The sequence below is a fragment of the Rhipicephalus sanguineus genome, chromosome 1 (assembly GCF_013339695.2).
Source record: "Rhipicephalus sanguineus isolate Rsan-2018 chromosome 1, BIME_Rsan_1.4, whole genome shotgun sequence".
Taxonomy (NCBI): domain Eukaryota; kingdom Metazoa; phylum Arthropoda; class Arachnida; order Ixodida; family Ixodidae; genus Rhipicephalus; species Rhipicephalus sanguineus.
Genome location: NC_051176.1, coordinates 203295950 through 203310852, shown reverse-complemented (window position 1 = coordinate 203310852; position 14903 = coordinate 203295950). Strand labels below are relative to the sequence as shown.

General features: G+C 47.6%; 2 protein-coding genes across 2 annotated transcripts in view; one reads left to right on the top strand and one right to left on the bottom strand.

Annotated features, from left to right (window-relative positions):
* LOC119405778 (general transcription factor IIH subunit 4) overlaps positions 1-3452 on the top strand; it is a 60009-nt gene extending 56557 nt beyond the window's left edge. Inside the window, exons 13-14 of the mRNA XM_037672614.2 lie at positions 60-200; positions 3308-3452. Coding sequence (XP_037528542.1) covers positions 60-200; positions 3308-3418 — 252 coding nt within the window. The 3' untranslated portion in view covers positions 3419-3452. The remainder of the gene's footprint in view (positions 1-59; positions 201-3307) is intronic.
* A 1564-nt stretch (positions 3453-5016) lies between these two features.
* On the bottom strand, positions 5017-14508 carry LOC125757140 (uncharacterized). Its single transcript, XM_049412351.1, has 2 exons — positions 11512-14508; positions 5017-5047 (listed from the first exon to the last, which is right to left on the bottom strand). The coding sequence occupies exons 1-2, from the start codon at positions 14391-14393 to the stop codon at positions 5017-5019; spliced, it is 2913 nt and encodes a 970-aa protein (XP_049268308.1). The 5' UTR covers positions 14394-14508.
* Positions 14509-14903: the final 395 nt, after the last annotated feature.

The following is a 14903-nucleotide window of genomic DNA, read 5'->3' as shown; positions in this document are numbered from 1 at the left end:
AGGTTTTAAGTGTCCAGCTTTGAACGATGTCCTATTCACTTATGTCTTTGTCATTGCAGACACCCGTGATCCCAGCAACAATCATGGATCAACTGCGGCTGTGGGAAATGGAGAGAGATAGATTTGTGTTTCGTGAGGGAGTTCTTTACAGTCAATTCATCTCACAAAGCGACTTTCAACTCCTCAGGAATTATGCCTCGGTAAGTCCCATGTTTCATACATTCTTGGACATTAGTCCCTTGCAAGAGACAGTGAGAGGCTGGAAAGCCAAATATAAAGTTCAGCTGTAGCTAAGTGTTGTGGACAAAAATTGCAGTAGCAGAATTAGTTAGAAGGAGACACAACCATTGAGAACACAAGTAGAGATAACCCCCTCTGATTGAAGGATCACTTAGAAAGGAAATGGTTCGAGCTCATTTGTATCCTATATTATGCATGAGGGCTATAGCACGAAGACTGAGCGACAGAAAAGATTGTTTCCTGATGGACTGAATTGAGCACTATGTTTCTCATTAAACAAGGATTTATATATCTTTAATCTTTCATAACCATTTCCAAAAAAAACAATGTTTCATGCCCCACACAATAAAAGCATCACAATATGTAGAATGTTTTATCATAACATTATATTAGTGCGCGACAGTGAGAGATAGCGCTGACCTTTGGAAGACACAGCAGTCCTCCAAATATAGAAAGAATACAACATGTCGGCTGTGTCTGATTTGTTTGCAATGCTAGCTGGTCTGGTGTTGCTCAAGAATGGCATATGGGCCATAGTGGTGAAGCTGCAAAGCCTTTTGCGCAGCACAGTTGTGCATGAAGACATGGGTAGTAGAGCTCAGTACTAGAGAAACGCACAAAGATCTAGTTTCTTGCAAACATGTATGTGTGTGGCGAGGCTGTTTGAAAACGGTTTGTACATTGTTTAGTTAGTTTACCACAGGTGGTCCTGGGAGGTGGACAGTGACAGCCAAACAGAAGTGCTCACCCCATTTTATAGGAAGGCTCTTGTTTTAAAAAGTCATAGCGTCGGTCACATCTATGGTTGCCAGTGATGTGAAAACATATGGCCTGGATCGCAATCAGTTCACCTAACTGTGGTGACAAGAGGCAGCATACACCTGCTTGCCTCCAAAGAGAAATAATGAGGACATGTCAGTTGTGTCTGATTTCTTTACGATGATAGCTGGTGCTGGCATGTGCCAAGCCGAGCATCATGGCTCACGAGGATCCAAGTGTCTGCTCTTTAGAAATGAGACGTCAATGCTGCTGCCACCACAAAGTGCATACTACTGCCAGGCCTCTTTTAGTATTGAAATGCAATACGTTCTTATTCTGTATAAAAATGCTGTTTTGTAATTTACAATACACAGCTAAAGTGCCGTTTGTTGTGGGTGGGAAAGTGGCACTTCCTTCTCGTGCCATAATGGAACCATCCTCATAAATGGTTCTGATCATACTCGTAGTAATGGCCATGTGCACTACGATCATCTGTGGAGATGTCATGATTTGGTGCTCGTTTGTATGGATTTAGATGTTGCTGTCGAAGGTGAGCTACAAGTGGTCACTTTCAAATTGCCAAGGTTTTGGGCAATGACATCTTTTCAAACATGAGCGCGTTGAAATGCCATGTAATGCTACCACACTTTATGTGGAAAACTGGTTTCATTCTAAATTAGTTGGCTTGTCTATTAACAGAATAAGAACATTGGGGCAAACTTGGATGTAGGCATGTTCTGCTTTGAGGGTAAAAAAAGCGATAGAAATCAAAGAAAAGTCTATACAGTAATGCAAGCTTATTGCAGCAGATTTTTATTTTCAAAAGTGACTCAAAAGGTGACTGTGAAGACAGTTAATGAAAGTTTCACTCATTCCTTTGAAGGCTATATATCATTCTACTTACTCAATTTGTGAGGGAAGCTATTGGCATTGCTCTCACTTCTCATTTTTGCTGGCTACAAGATCTTTAGCTATTAGTACTCAGATTGAAAAATTCTGCTTGAATTTTTATGTGCTTTTGGTAGTAACTTCTGCAGGTATATTGCTCATCACTTGAGGTTATTGTATGCTGGATGAGGTTATTGTGTCGCCATAAGGACCTGGGTCCTCAGAAATTTATTGTTGGTCCCTTTAATTAATTGCTACAGAAGAAGCCTTCTTGTGTTGATACGTGTAATATTATATATGTTGTAATAATCTATCACCGTAGTGTTACCAACCTTTGTAAACATCTTCCTCAAATTATTTCTCAGGAACGCTGCTTTGTCGGGAGATCGGGTTTTGAATAGAACAATATGGCAGAAGTTCTCAAGGCACATGGCACCTATGTTGAGCTGGCATTACGGCAGACAGTAACTGGAGTACACTTAATGCTTTGCTGAAAGATTATATGCAGTCACAAGGATTGTGTTCTGTTAACGTTACTGCTGTTAGTGACATACTAGAATATGAAACATCCCTGTTGTCAAGTTCCACCTGCAACATAACCAAGCACACAAGTCCGTAGACTGGCCATCATAAATTCTCTTATAGTAGCTGAAACACTAAAATGAACGTTTGACTCTTCTTAATTTCGGTTCCACTCATGGCATCTGCTGACTTTATGCATGTGTGCGTGCAGTGTATAGGTGTGTGCGTGGGGGGGGGGGGGGGGGGGGGGGGGCTAGGTGTGGCTAGGTGTGACTCAACAAAGTAGCAGTCTAGGTTAGTTGGTAGTAGTACTGTGATGGTCTCATTTTCAAATTCAAGATCCAAATTCAAGATGGCGGCGGAAGAGCTGTTCAGAATAAAGAAGGCACACCCGTGCTTCTAATGAAATGCTTTATTGAACACGCATGCATTCACTGTTTTTATTCACCTCATCGGGTAAATAAAAAGAGTGAATGAAACAGTGAGAATGAAGGGAGGGGAGGGGAGGGGCGCTTGCTTGGTCATTGGCGCATATTTCAAATCCCCCGAAAAAGGGAGGGGGGGGGGCTTGCTCGGGATTTTACGGTACTATTATGTTATTACTTGGATGTGAATGAACTCGTTGTTATATTTCACTTGTGGCTGTAGCTTGTATGACAGTTTTCTGTTTTGAAACCTAGCAGGGTATTGCATAAAATGTTGCAGAAAATTCTTGTAAGATTTAATTACTCTGCAATACCAAAATTAAATAAGCCAGCTTATATGTGAGACTCTTTGTTTCCTATGTGGAAATGCGTCTCCAGTGTGAATCAAGTTTGTTATCATGCTGCTCAATTTTTAGCATTGTAAATAACTTGAAAATTTGCTGAACAAGCTGTATTTTCTGTCTATCTTACAGGAGCTGGGTGTCCTTATCTGGGATAATCCAAGCAAGCGGGTCATGGTTGTGAATCGTAATGGCCATGATGAAGTCAAAAAGTTTTGGAAACGGCACCGGCAAGACCATTGACCCTATCATATTCATTGTCATTTGATAAATAAAGTAGTTAATCGCATTATTTTCTCATTATGGTGTTTTAGTCAATGATCTTTCAAAAAGTCTGTCTTCATTCACTTGAAACTTTAAGTTAATTTTGTATTGCCAGTGTACCTTTGCAGCGCCTCCTCTATTTTTCTGTGCCTGGGCGAAGGAGCGGAGCGCAATGCGAACCGACCACGTGGAACCGACCGTCGGCGTTAGCGCGGCTTTTAGCCGCCGGGCGCCGCCACCGTAGTAGACAAGCCGTCGCTCGCGGAAACGAATGCCGTGGTTGCATTCGAAGCTGCTGTATGGTTCAGTTTTCGGCTATATTCGCGTTGTTTAAAGTATAATGAAAACTTGTAAACTGGAATCATGAAGCACTTGTCGTTCTGGGCAACCAGCCAATTTCGAAGGCATGTGTCTTTCGCGGCTATTTGATCGAGACGCTCGCGCGTCGTCTGCTAGCCCGATACCAGAGAGCGCATGCCAGTGATGCGCGGAAAATTGTTTTGTCACCGTTACGTTCGCTTGACTGAGAGCCGCTTTTTGACTGCCTGAAAGTCGATTTTCGAAAGCAGCATTTGCCAAGAGCTAATACTGAAAGCTTGGGCTCTTAAAGTTCCCCGATGCGTGCTACCGTCTACTGGTGTAGCACACTACACGCAAGCCTGGAGTTCATGCGCTAAATAGCATGAAATGTCACTAGACTGCTTCCAGGGATATACGTGATCGCCCGTTCCCTTCGTAAAGCTTTTAAGAATTACGTTTGTTGCCACCGGGAGAAAGCAACAGCTGGTGCCCGAAAAATAACTATGCCAAGTGATTCCATCATTTCGGAGCTTAAACCAGTTAAATCGTGGCGGTACGAAAAATAAACACAAACAGCTACATATGCCGCGCGCTTCCTGCAACACTGACCGATGTGTGTGAACAGACACTGTCGTTCAAGTATAAAGTCGTAGTGCCGACTCTCAGCTTGAGCCAATGTGAAAGGCGTGAAAAATGGCGCGGCCTGTTGTCAGTTGCTTGAGCTCGTCTTTGTATTTGTCGACGGATTGTTGTAGCCTCATCTGGCTCCTCATCTCTCTTTCTTTTCTCTTCCATTTGGCCCTATCGGCAGTGAGCGAAGTAGAGGCCGAATGGCTGTCGACCTGGACGCTTTTGTCGCATGGAGCAGCCTGCTCAGCCTCTTGCACTCATTTATTGTGACACTGTACATAATGATTGTCGGTTGTTTCGCCGGTAGCGCATGTGATGTCCATTGCCTCCGATTCTTCAGCCTCGGGACCTAATGTCAGCGCTGCATGCACATGGCGTCGACCGCGAGGCAGCGTTGCTACTGGTACTACATGTATTTGTTGACTGTTCGGACGCAACATGGTCACGTTTAGAGATACTTCCCATGCTTGGTTCAGTTGTTACCTTGGGCTGCAAACGTGAATGGTAGTCTGCAAAGAGTGACATATACTGCATCCTTCTTAAGCTGCCGCTTATATTCTATGAAATCTTCGGGTCGTTAACGACGGCTGCATATTTTAGTGTAGTTTAAAGGTGTATTAGGAGACTAATTATCCCACCTAATTACTTCAAGCCACCTCTCCTGAACACCAGCGACAGCTGGAATTTCACGGAACGACAGCCGCATAGTGTATCAAGGCAAAAGCCTTATAGATGCCTCACCAAACCTGAAAATTGACCGTCGGTGGAGTCAACGCGGGTGATGCAAAAGATAATTACGTGATGACATCATCGTGACGTCGTCATATTACACCTTCGCTTGGTCAAAATGGGCCCATCACGGAGGCAGTGCATGCCTCCGCTGATGTGCAGAAAGCTTGCACTGCCTCCGATCCTTGAGGCTGTAAGAAAACCACGTTAGGCGCAGAAATATCTCGGAGGGAGGCAGGGAATGTTCAATACATTGACTGGAAGAAAAAGAAGAAGATGGCTTTCGCCTTTCAGCCGTCTTAGTTGAATGCATAAGGGACCCTGTGAGATTTTTTTTCTTTATCAATAAAGGGAAATAAAAAGACAATCGTGATTTCTTTCAGTTCCATTTGCAGAATGGAACACAACAGTATGACATACTAAAGCATTGGGGCGGTTGCAATAGCCTGAAATAGAAAATAAAACGTGAATACTATCAAACTCGAGTGCAAGTATCGAACCGGCAGCACGGCCTGACAGACTGCCTGCTAAATACGTACAGCGGGGATGGAAAGACACGCGAACATGCGGCATCTGTATTTTTTGCTGTTTCGCATCTATTTTCAAGTGGCTGTAGCCTGGATGATTACTGAAAATACGACGTCATCCATGACACAATAAAAGACCATCTAGCATCTTTTTATTGCCACGACGGTTAGAGCGTGATGAAAACAGCGCGCCGCTATGTTCGCGTTTCTTTCCATCCCCCTGTACCTGTGAAAGCCTGCAAGAAGCACAAATGTAATTAAACTCGGATGCAGACACGAATTCGTGAGCTTCGTGATACGCGCGGCCGGTCAGCGCCAGCTTCCCGTAGTCTTAGGGAGCCTACATGACCGGCCGTTTAAGGGTGATATCAGCCTTTGACCCACTACATGCCGCCAACGCACCGCCGCCCGCCAAAACACAATGCTGCCAGACAGCAACGCCGCGCTCTCCCCCCATCTTGGTGCCCGCACTGCGTCTACACCCGGTTGCGTTTAGTTCACAACAGAAAGGGCGTGCGAATGTTCCGCTTCCCAGCGAGCCCTGGCCGACGACAACTCTGGCTGGCTCAAGTGAAGCGAGACGGCTGGGAGAGTGCGTCTCTTATTTGCTCTGTGAGTACTGCGTATTTCGTTCACTGTTTTTTGGTGCAGCACACGTTATATGTGTTTCACGGTGTTCGCGAATGCGTAGATAACCGAAGTTGTCGTTGCTGCGTCCACGCATTGCGAGTAGGAAACCTGCAAACGGGACGCGTCCGCGCGTCCGTAATTATGTCGCCATAGGGCCCCTTATGCCTTTGCCTAAGATGACAACAAGAAGAAAGCCTTCTCATTTCGCTCGATTATATTGATCCTTACCCCGGAAGCTTTCTGCACCTAACGTGCTTTTGCATTGCCTCCGCGATCATAGGCATTGCAACTTTTTATTTTCAACTCTCAAGCATTGCCTCCGAGATGGGCACACGTTTCACCAGGCGACGATGGCGTGTGATGACGTCATCTTGTGAGGTCATGTGATGAATAATAATAATATCTGGGGTTTAACGTCCCAAAACCACGATATGATTATGAGAGACGCCGTAGTGGAGGGCTCCGGAAATTTCGACCACCTGGGGTTCTTTAACGTGCACCTAAATCTAAGTACACGGGCCTCAAACATTTTCGCCTCCATTGAAAATGCAGCCGCCGCAGCCGGGATTCGATCCCGCGACCTTCGGGTCAACAGCCGAGCGCCATAACCACTAGACCACCGTGGCGGGGCCGGTCATGTGATGAACTCATCATGAAACGTTATGATGACATCACAAATTTAGGAGCTCTGTGACTTCATGATGACGTCACATGGCCGGCTCCTTGATGACCGATTGACATTCAGGTCATGTGACTTTCGGTGCGCCGTCGGCACGCACGCATTCACCTATCCAGCAGGTGACATCTGGTCTACCTTTATTCCGTTTTCTTAATCATTTGTGTTGACACCGCCGCCTACAGTGTGTGGCGATATCATCATACGTGTTACGTCACAGTGATTCTCATGATGACGTCATACTTTGGTGTCATACCATGCCCATGGTGTTGGTAATCGATGTATCACGTGTTGACGTCGAGGCTGGACGCCAACGACGGTTACATTTTGCGGTGGATGCATCTAAGGCTTTCGCCTTAATAAGGCTTCCGCCTAAAAAGCGCCTTTGAATACACGGCAAGTCACTCCTAACCGTGCAGATCACAAGTAAATCCATTCATGGTAACCCTTGTGGAGAACAAGAGTGCTTCGTGTAGCTGGAGGGAGCGGCGGCTGGCTTCAAAATGGCGGCGCACAGAAAACTATGCTGAATTTAGTGGAAGCTGGCAACCGCGTGCCCCATTGCCCGCTGGTTTTGGCTGAATTTCTTGAAGACACTTATTAAGATGTCTCCACCCTAAAAATTGGCCGCGTATCTGCGTGCTTCGCTGCAAATGTCGTCTAAAGACGATAGAAGAGGCGCTACGTGAGATATGGACGCCATCTGGCAATACGTCGGGAAACATGAGTGCTGTGCTGCGGGCTGGTAGTCCCGGCGCAGCGGCAGGCGAAGACCGGCGGTGACCAACGCGACCGGTGGGGACGCCGGCCAGCCCGAACACGCTGTTTGGCGCGATGCGCCGAAGGAGAAGAAACGTCCGCACTCAACGAGTACTCTCCACAAACTCTCTTACTTACACGTCGCCTGGGTAAAACAGGAATGCCAGAGTGGCGCCCTCTGTCATTCGTACAATGCAATACTGAACCGAAACCGAAACACAATATGAGCTTGTGCAGAGGGCACGGAGGAAGACAAGTCAGCGCAGTCGCATTTTCAGCGCACCTTAAGAAACTAGGGTTGTAACACTGTAGGGCGAGTAGGGCCAGAAGGACCGTCACGACGAAAACCTGCCTCCTCAGTCGTATTCGCCTGGAACGTTGGTGTGGCTTCGCGTTCCCTCTTCCGCTCCTGGCCTTTCCATAAAGCTACTACCTAAGTACGAAGGCCCCTACCGCGTCCTACGTCAAGCATCCCCAGTTAACTATATGATTGAGCCTGTTCAATCATCTACGGACCGCCGTCGTCGCGGCCGCGAGACTGTTCATGTCGATCGACTGAAGCCGCATTATGACCCACCAGTTGTAGCTGTTCCTTAGGTCGCCAGGATGGCTCCTTTTCCGCGGGGGAGTGATTTGTAACATGGTAGGGCGCAGACAAGAACGCCTGCGTAAGAAGAAGACGAAGACGGTTGTTGGCGCTCGCGCTTCCTCGGCTTGGACCGCTGATCGCTTCAGCTGTGTCAATCTTTTAATAAACGTGTTACTGTCTCAACGTTAAACGCATACCATCAAGGTCTTTAAAATTGCGTATCTATGTATTTTCTATTAAAGGAACACACCATCTAATACTTACGTAATGATGTTACGCCTCAGATATGCGTAATATTTACTTTTTGATCGACAACGTTCACAAGTATGAACAGCCGTACCAGTTCAAGATCCTGTCGACTGCGCCAGTTATGTTTTTTTCCTTGTTCGTTTTCTCCTTGATGTGGATTGAAGTCCCGTCAAGGAGATGATCGACGTCGATGAAGCAGGAGGCAGGTTGGAGGTAATGAAAACTTGAAGGTATATTGCAGCGAAATATTTACAGTCATATGTACATCTTGCCGAAGCACACTGATGATAACATAGACATCAACAGCATCTTACTCTTCTACTTAACTTTTCTTAAGTTAGAGCCTAGAACACTGTTACTACATACGAAGAACCGAGTCTCACTGTTCGACCACCAAGTGGTTACGGCCCAGACGAAAGTTGCATCGTACGGAGTCTTACTGATCGATCAGTTTAGTGATTACAGCCTAGACTGAAGGGAAACGAATTCCGTCCAGTCTTAAGTGCCTTGCGGTAACAAAGAAAAGGGGAGGTGGCCACTGGTGGTCCGCCTCGACATTCCCTTATCCAATCCGTTCATTCTCAGATTAAGCCACTCCCTACCGGGCTGTCCTTAATCTCGACAGCAGTGTCTTTACAGCGCAGACAGGCGTTTTGGCACTCTTTCCCATCATGGCTCTCCCTCTCCTTCCCACGCTCTCAGGGATTCTCACGGTCGAAATACATCTGTATTTTAGCCCTGGTGCATTCACGCCATTTTCCCATACACATCGAGTTGAACTCGCGGAGCCAGTCGTTAAACCGTTCCGGGAAAGAAAAGGCGTCTGCGTGACCCTGCCTCCCACGCATTCGACCTTGCATTGTTGCAAAAGCACATCTTGGTCCGTGTTGGGGTCACGCATACTGTCGCCTCGAGCGACTGCTTAGAGCGGGGGATGTCCTCCTCATTTTCCCACACATTCAGGCCGCCGACCTCTGAGAACGGTCGCCTGACCGCAACCCATGCTGGCCGTCGGGGTAGACAAGCTTGCTCAAAGGAAGCCGTTTGCTTTCTCTTGATAATTGCCCAGCGAAAAGACCAGGCAGGGGGAGAGCCGAGAAAGAAGCTTTGTACGACGTACCGTGCCGCGCCGTCCTGTCTGCAGGATCGACTTATGAGCGGCAAACATAACACGTCCCCCCTAAAGAGTACGCTGGGCTGTTCTACGCTCAGTGGTACGATAAATATCACTGCCGCGATTAGGTCACTGGACTTTCTAACCATACAACAGTCTACACAAACATCAAACACAATTGCGAGACAACACGACAAGAGAATACAAGAAATGTAAACAAGTACATGCTAAACAATCAAACACACCATTGCTGCTTCAAGCAGTATGATCACTAGTGTCTGTTTCTTGAATTCACAATCACACAGTCCACAATATACAGCAGCAAGTGGGCAGGAACATTCACGTCCCCCCCAGTTGGCATGGCACTGTTATTCTGATGGCTTCCATAAACTATTCTGGAGCCTTGATAATGCATCCGCATTACCGTTACATACGCCCTTCCGATGTTGTACCGACACATGATATCGCTGTAACGCCAGCGCCCATCTCGTCAATTTCGCCCCGTGCGGAGTCGAAGTTGTAAGGTACGACAGCGGATTGTGGTCGGAAACGACGTTTACTATGGCACCAAAAAGCCAGTAGTCAAACTTCTTTAAGGCCCATATTATTGCGAACGCTTCCCTCTCAATGGTCGACCAGCGCATCTGGGTCGGTGAGAAACGGTGGCTTGCAAAGGCGATAGGCTTCTCTTGCCCCTCGGCTGACATTTGCGCCAAACATGCTCCCGCCGCCGTAGCTGATGCGTCTGTGAAAAGCCAGTAGGGCTGAGATGGCTCTGGAGTGTTAAGCGCCACGGCCTCGCACAAAGATTGTTTGAGAATCTCAAATGCCGTCTGGGCTTCCTCCGGCCAGGGTATCTTATTAGGTACCGCTTTCTTTGTTAACAGCGTGAGCGGGCTCGTCACCTCTGCGTATCCTCGGACGTACTCGCGATAGTAGCCACAAAGTCCTAACAGGCTGCGTAGTTCCTTTTTGGTGCGCGGTGGTACCAGGTTCTTAATCGCTGCTATTTTTTCAGGGTCTGGTGCATGTGTCCCTGAACCGACAATATGCCCCAGGTAATGTATGTGGGATTGCGCAACCTGACACTTCTCCGGACTGGCTTTCAGTCCCGCCTTATCTAAGACCTTAAGAATAATGTCGAGATGCTTTAGGTGCTCCTCCCAAGTACTAGAAAAAATAGCAATATCATCAAGGTATGCCGTGGCATACATTTGATGTTGCGCCAAGAGTTTATTCACCATTCTTTGAAAGGTTGCCGCGGAATTTTTTAGCCCGAAAGGCATCACTTTCCATGCGTACTGACCCTCGTGCGTTACAAACGCGGTGAATTTCTGACTCTTCTCTTCCATCGGTACCTGCCAGTACCCGCGCCTAAGGTCCACTACCGTGATGAACTGCGCTCTGCCTACTCGGAAAATCAATTCCTGAGGATTCATCATAGGGAACGCATCCACTTTGGTGACAGCATTTAACGCCCTATAGTCCACACACATGCGGATAGTCCCATCTTTCTTTCCGACGCATACTACCGGGTGTGCGAACTCACTCTCCGTGGTGTAGATCAACTTCGAAGCCAACAGTTCGTCAACTTGCCGGCTGACTTCCTTCTTTAATAGTTCCGGCACCCGATAAGGAAACACCTTTTTTGGCTGGTGGCCCGGTTCTATTTCTATCTTATGTTCGTCTACCTTCGCTATACCCGGGGTGCCGTCAAAGAGTGTGCAATGTCTTTGGAACACCGCCTGTACTTCCGCCTGTGCGTCAGCATCAAGGTGAGCAACCTTCTCGCTCGTTAGCACTAGCTCTTCCCGCTTTATAGTGGTTGGTTGTGGAGCATATTCCACCTCCCCAAAATCATGGTCCTCATCGAAGACTACCCCAATATGACTGACCCTTGCATAGTAAGGTCGAATGTTGTTGGCGTGGACACTTTTCACCTTTCCCGCAGATGTTTCAACGCGGTAAGAATGTTCGCGCTCACGTCCAACCACTGTGAATGGGCCTAGCCATTTAGGTGACATCTTACAATTCCGATCATTGTCGAAAACCACAACTTGGTCGCCAACGTTAAAAGCTTTGAGCCTGGTGCTGCGATTATACGCACTGGCGTAACTCTCCTGATGAGTTGCACTCATTAGCTCAGCAATATTAGCGGCAGTCTCGAGCTGCTCTTTAAGTTGCTGTAAATACTTAGCGGGGCTTTCTCTCAACGTTGCCGGCACCGGCATTTCTCCCGTCCACGTCCTCTGCAGTATTAGAAGCGGTCCCGTGGGATTCCTTCCATACAATAGACGAAACGGAGCTACTCCGGTTACCTCATGGGGAACTTCCCGATAAGCCCATAAAACCATTGGGATCAATTTGTCCCAATTCTTGGAGTCTCTCTGAATGACATGGTACAACATGTTTTTCAGTACTCGATTCCACCTCTCTACAACTCCATTACTCTCTGGGTGTTCTGGGGTTGAGAATCTTGGTGTGCAACCTAATTTCTCCAGCATCGTTTGCGTGAGCTGAGATTTGAAATTAGTGCCCTGATCGGAGCAGATCATCTCCGGAACGCCTGTGCGACTGAAGATCTCAATCAGTGCATCACAAGTCGCCTTAGCTGTCAAAGAGCGCAGTGGGACCACCTCTGGCCACCTCGTGCAAAGGTCCACTAAGCACAGCGCGTACTTATGCCCTCTCGCTGACGGTGTGTCTAGGGGTCCGATTACATCTACATTGACAACTTGGAAAGGGTGCTCGGGTCTAGTGAGCGGAGTTATAGGCACCTTATCCGTGCGACGCCTGTCTGAACGAATTTGGCATTCATGGCACGAACGACAATGCTCTAATATCTCCTTCGCCATACCCGGCCAAAAGAAGTTATACCTAATGCGAGCTTTTGTTTTCTTTGGCCCTAGGTGCCCCCCACATAGTGACTCATGGGCTAAGTGCATTACCTCAGTACGCTTATCTTTGGGGACAACTAGCTGACTCACTCGAGTGCCTGCTATTGAGTCGCAGTGGTATAATAGTCCGTCTGAAATGAACATGCCGGATTTCCCACTACGAGCATCTTCCCAACATTTTTTTAGCGTAGTGTCGCCCAACTGCACTTTGCGGAACTCTTCTCTTTGGCCTAACGACGCCTCCCTTTCTTCATCAATTTGCGCATCTTCCCCGGAAACGTCTTTCTCCTCCAAGGTAAGATTGCAAACCACTACTTTTGGTTTCTCTACTACTTGTTCTGCCTCATGAGCAGGCTCGGCCGGTGCTCGACAGGGTGCCAGAGGGCTGCTGGCCTTCAACAAAAGTTTCCAATCTTCCTCGGTCAACAAACAATCTGTGCCCTCGACGAGCTCATCAGTTAACGCGCAGAGTAGGTCGACGCTCTGAGGCTCCGTAACCTCTCGCGGGCTATTTAATTTGACCGGCAACGTAGCTAGCCTTGCCTCGATCGTTTTACCAAAAGCAGACACCAATCTTACCGTGCCAGACGGCTCTACTAAACTTCGCGGAAGCAGACTTTCCCGAATGACAGTTATCTCACTCCCTGTATCCAAAATCGCATCTGCGGATACATCTGCACATGATACGGGAATTAACTGCAGTTTATTTGTGCCTTCACCCTCGTGTTTCAGAGACTCCACCTTTGCGCTAAGGACTCCATTGGGTATTTCAATTTCCGAATCGTCGGTTAATGCTACCTTTTGTACCTTCCGCTTTGGCTCGGTAGCCTTCTTGGTGTTGCTCTCCTTATCACTAGCCTTCGGGCACTCTTTAGCGAAATGGCCTGAGCCGTGACATAGGTGGCATTTCAGAGCCCCTTTCTCTACTCGAGTCGCCGGCTTTTGCCCCATTTCTACAATTGGTTGCTTTGAAGCACGCCCTTTCCCTTTCGCTTGTTCGAAAGTTTGGAGCACTTTAGCGATCTCAGTTGGCCTAAGCCATCCCTCGCCTTCCCTTAATCTCACATACTCCAGACCCTCCGTACTTAGTCCCGATTTTATACGGTCAGCAACCATGAGTTCGGCCATCACTTCTGCCGTGTCGGCCTCTCTCACTTGGAGGTAGTAGGAGAAATAAGTTTTCACCCGTGACGCGAACTGCGCCCACGTCTCTTCCTTCCGCTTTACTGCTCTTTCAAACCTCCGCAGATACTCTGCCGGAGAAAGCTTCAGTTCCGTCAATACTGCTGCTTTAACTGCCTCGTAATCTGCACTCTCTTCAGGATTGAGGTTACGCAGTAGGTAACGAACTCGCTCACTTAGTGCTGGTATAACCAAATGCACGCGATTCTCATACGGTACTTGGTAAGTAGCAAACAGTTTTTCTACTTCCTCAAACCATAATGGCACATCCGCGTCACTCGGCAGGCGAAACCCTTTCAGCACTTTTGCACATTGCTGGACAGAATCGAAACACCGTCGCCTCTGATCACCAGTCTCCGACCCAGAGTTGGACAACGTGCTATTGAGACGTTCCGCGTTCATTCTAGTTTGCAATAGCTTTTCGTACTCAATCTGGAGATTGAGCCTTTGGATTTCAAGTTCGAGCGTTCTCGTTTCACTTGAATTCGGCAAAACCTGAGATGCCTGCTGCATCGATTCTTGCCTCTGAGTAGGCACTCTCGCCTCATTTGATTTATCAGAATTTAGACTACCATCATTTGATGGCTCTCGATTCCGATCCACTTCCGCCACACTCGTACCCTCATCTCCATTAAACTCCATTGTTTCAGCACCCCCGCGTGTTCTCACCATGTGCTCTACACATAAACTGCCATGCCAACTTGAGAAAGACGCAAGAAATCCTGCTCACCCTTTGCTGAATGCTTTGTCGTTCCTGGATCCCCTCCACGGCGCCGGAGTTGACTGCTGTGGGATCGTCTCGACGTCGCCGCTGGTGGCTGCCGGATGCCTTGCCCCTCGGGTCTTCTCAGCGCTGGTCCAGTGTATGGTGCTGTAGAGCTCGCCGATCCCTGTCAGACTGCGCCAGTTATGTTTTTCCTTGTTCGTTTTCTCCTTGATGTGGATTGAAGTCCCGTCAAGGAGATGATCGACGTCGATGAAGCAGGAGGCAGGTTGGAGGTAATGAAAACTTGAAGGTATATTGCAGCGAAATATTTACAGTCATATGTACATCTTGCCGAAGCACACTGATGATAACATAGACATCAACAGCATCTTACTCTTCTACTTAACTTTTCTTAAGTTAGAGCCTAGAACACTGTTACTACATACGAAGAACCGAGTCTCACTGTTCGACCACCA

Bases quoted from the DNA above. Each gene is read 5' to 3' on its own strand.
- LOC125757140 (XM_049412351.1), bottom strand. From the start codon at position 14,393: ATGGTGAGAACACGCGGGGGTGCTGAAACAATGGAGTTTAATGGAGAT. The intron at 5,048-11,511 runs TGAGGACCATGA...GTGAAATTCCAG, and splicing joins CATATTGGGGTAGTCTTCGA to CTGTCGCTGGTGTTCAGGAG.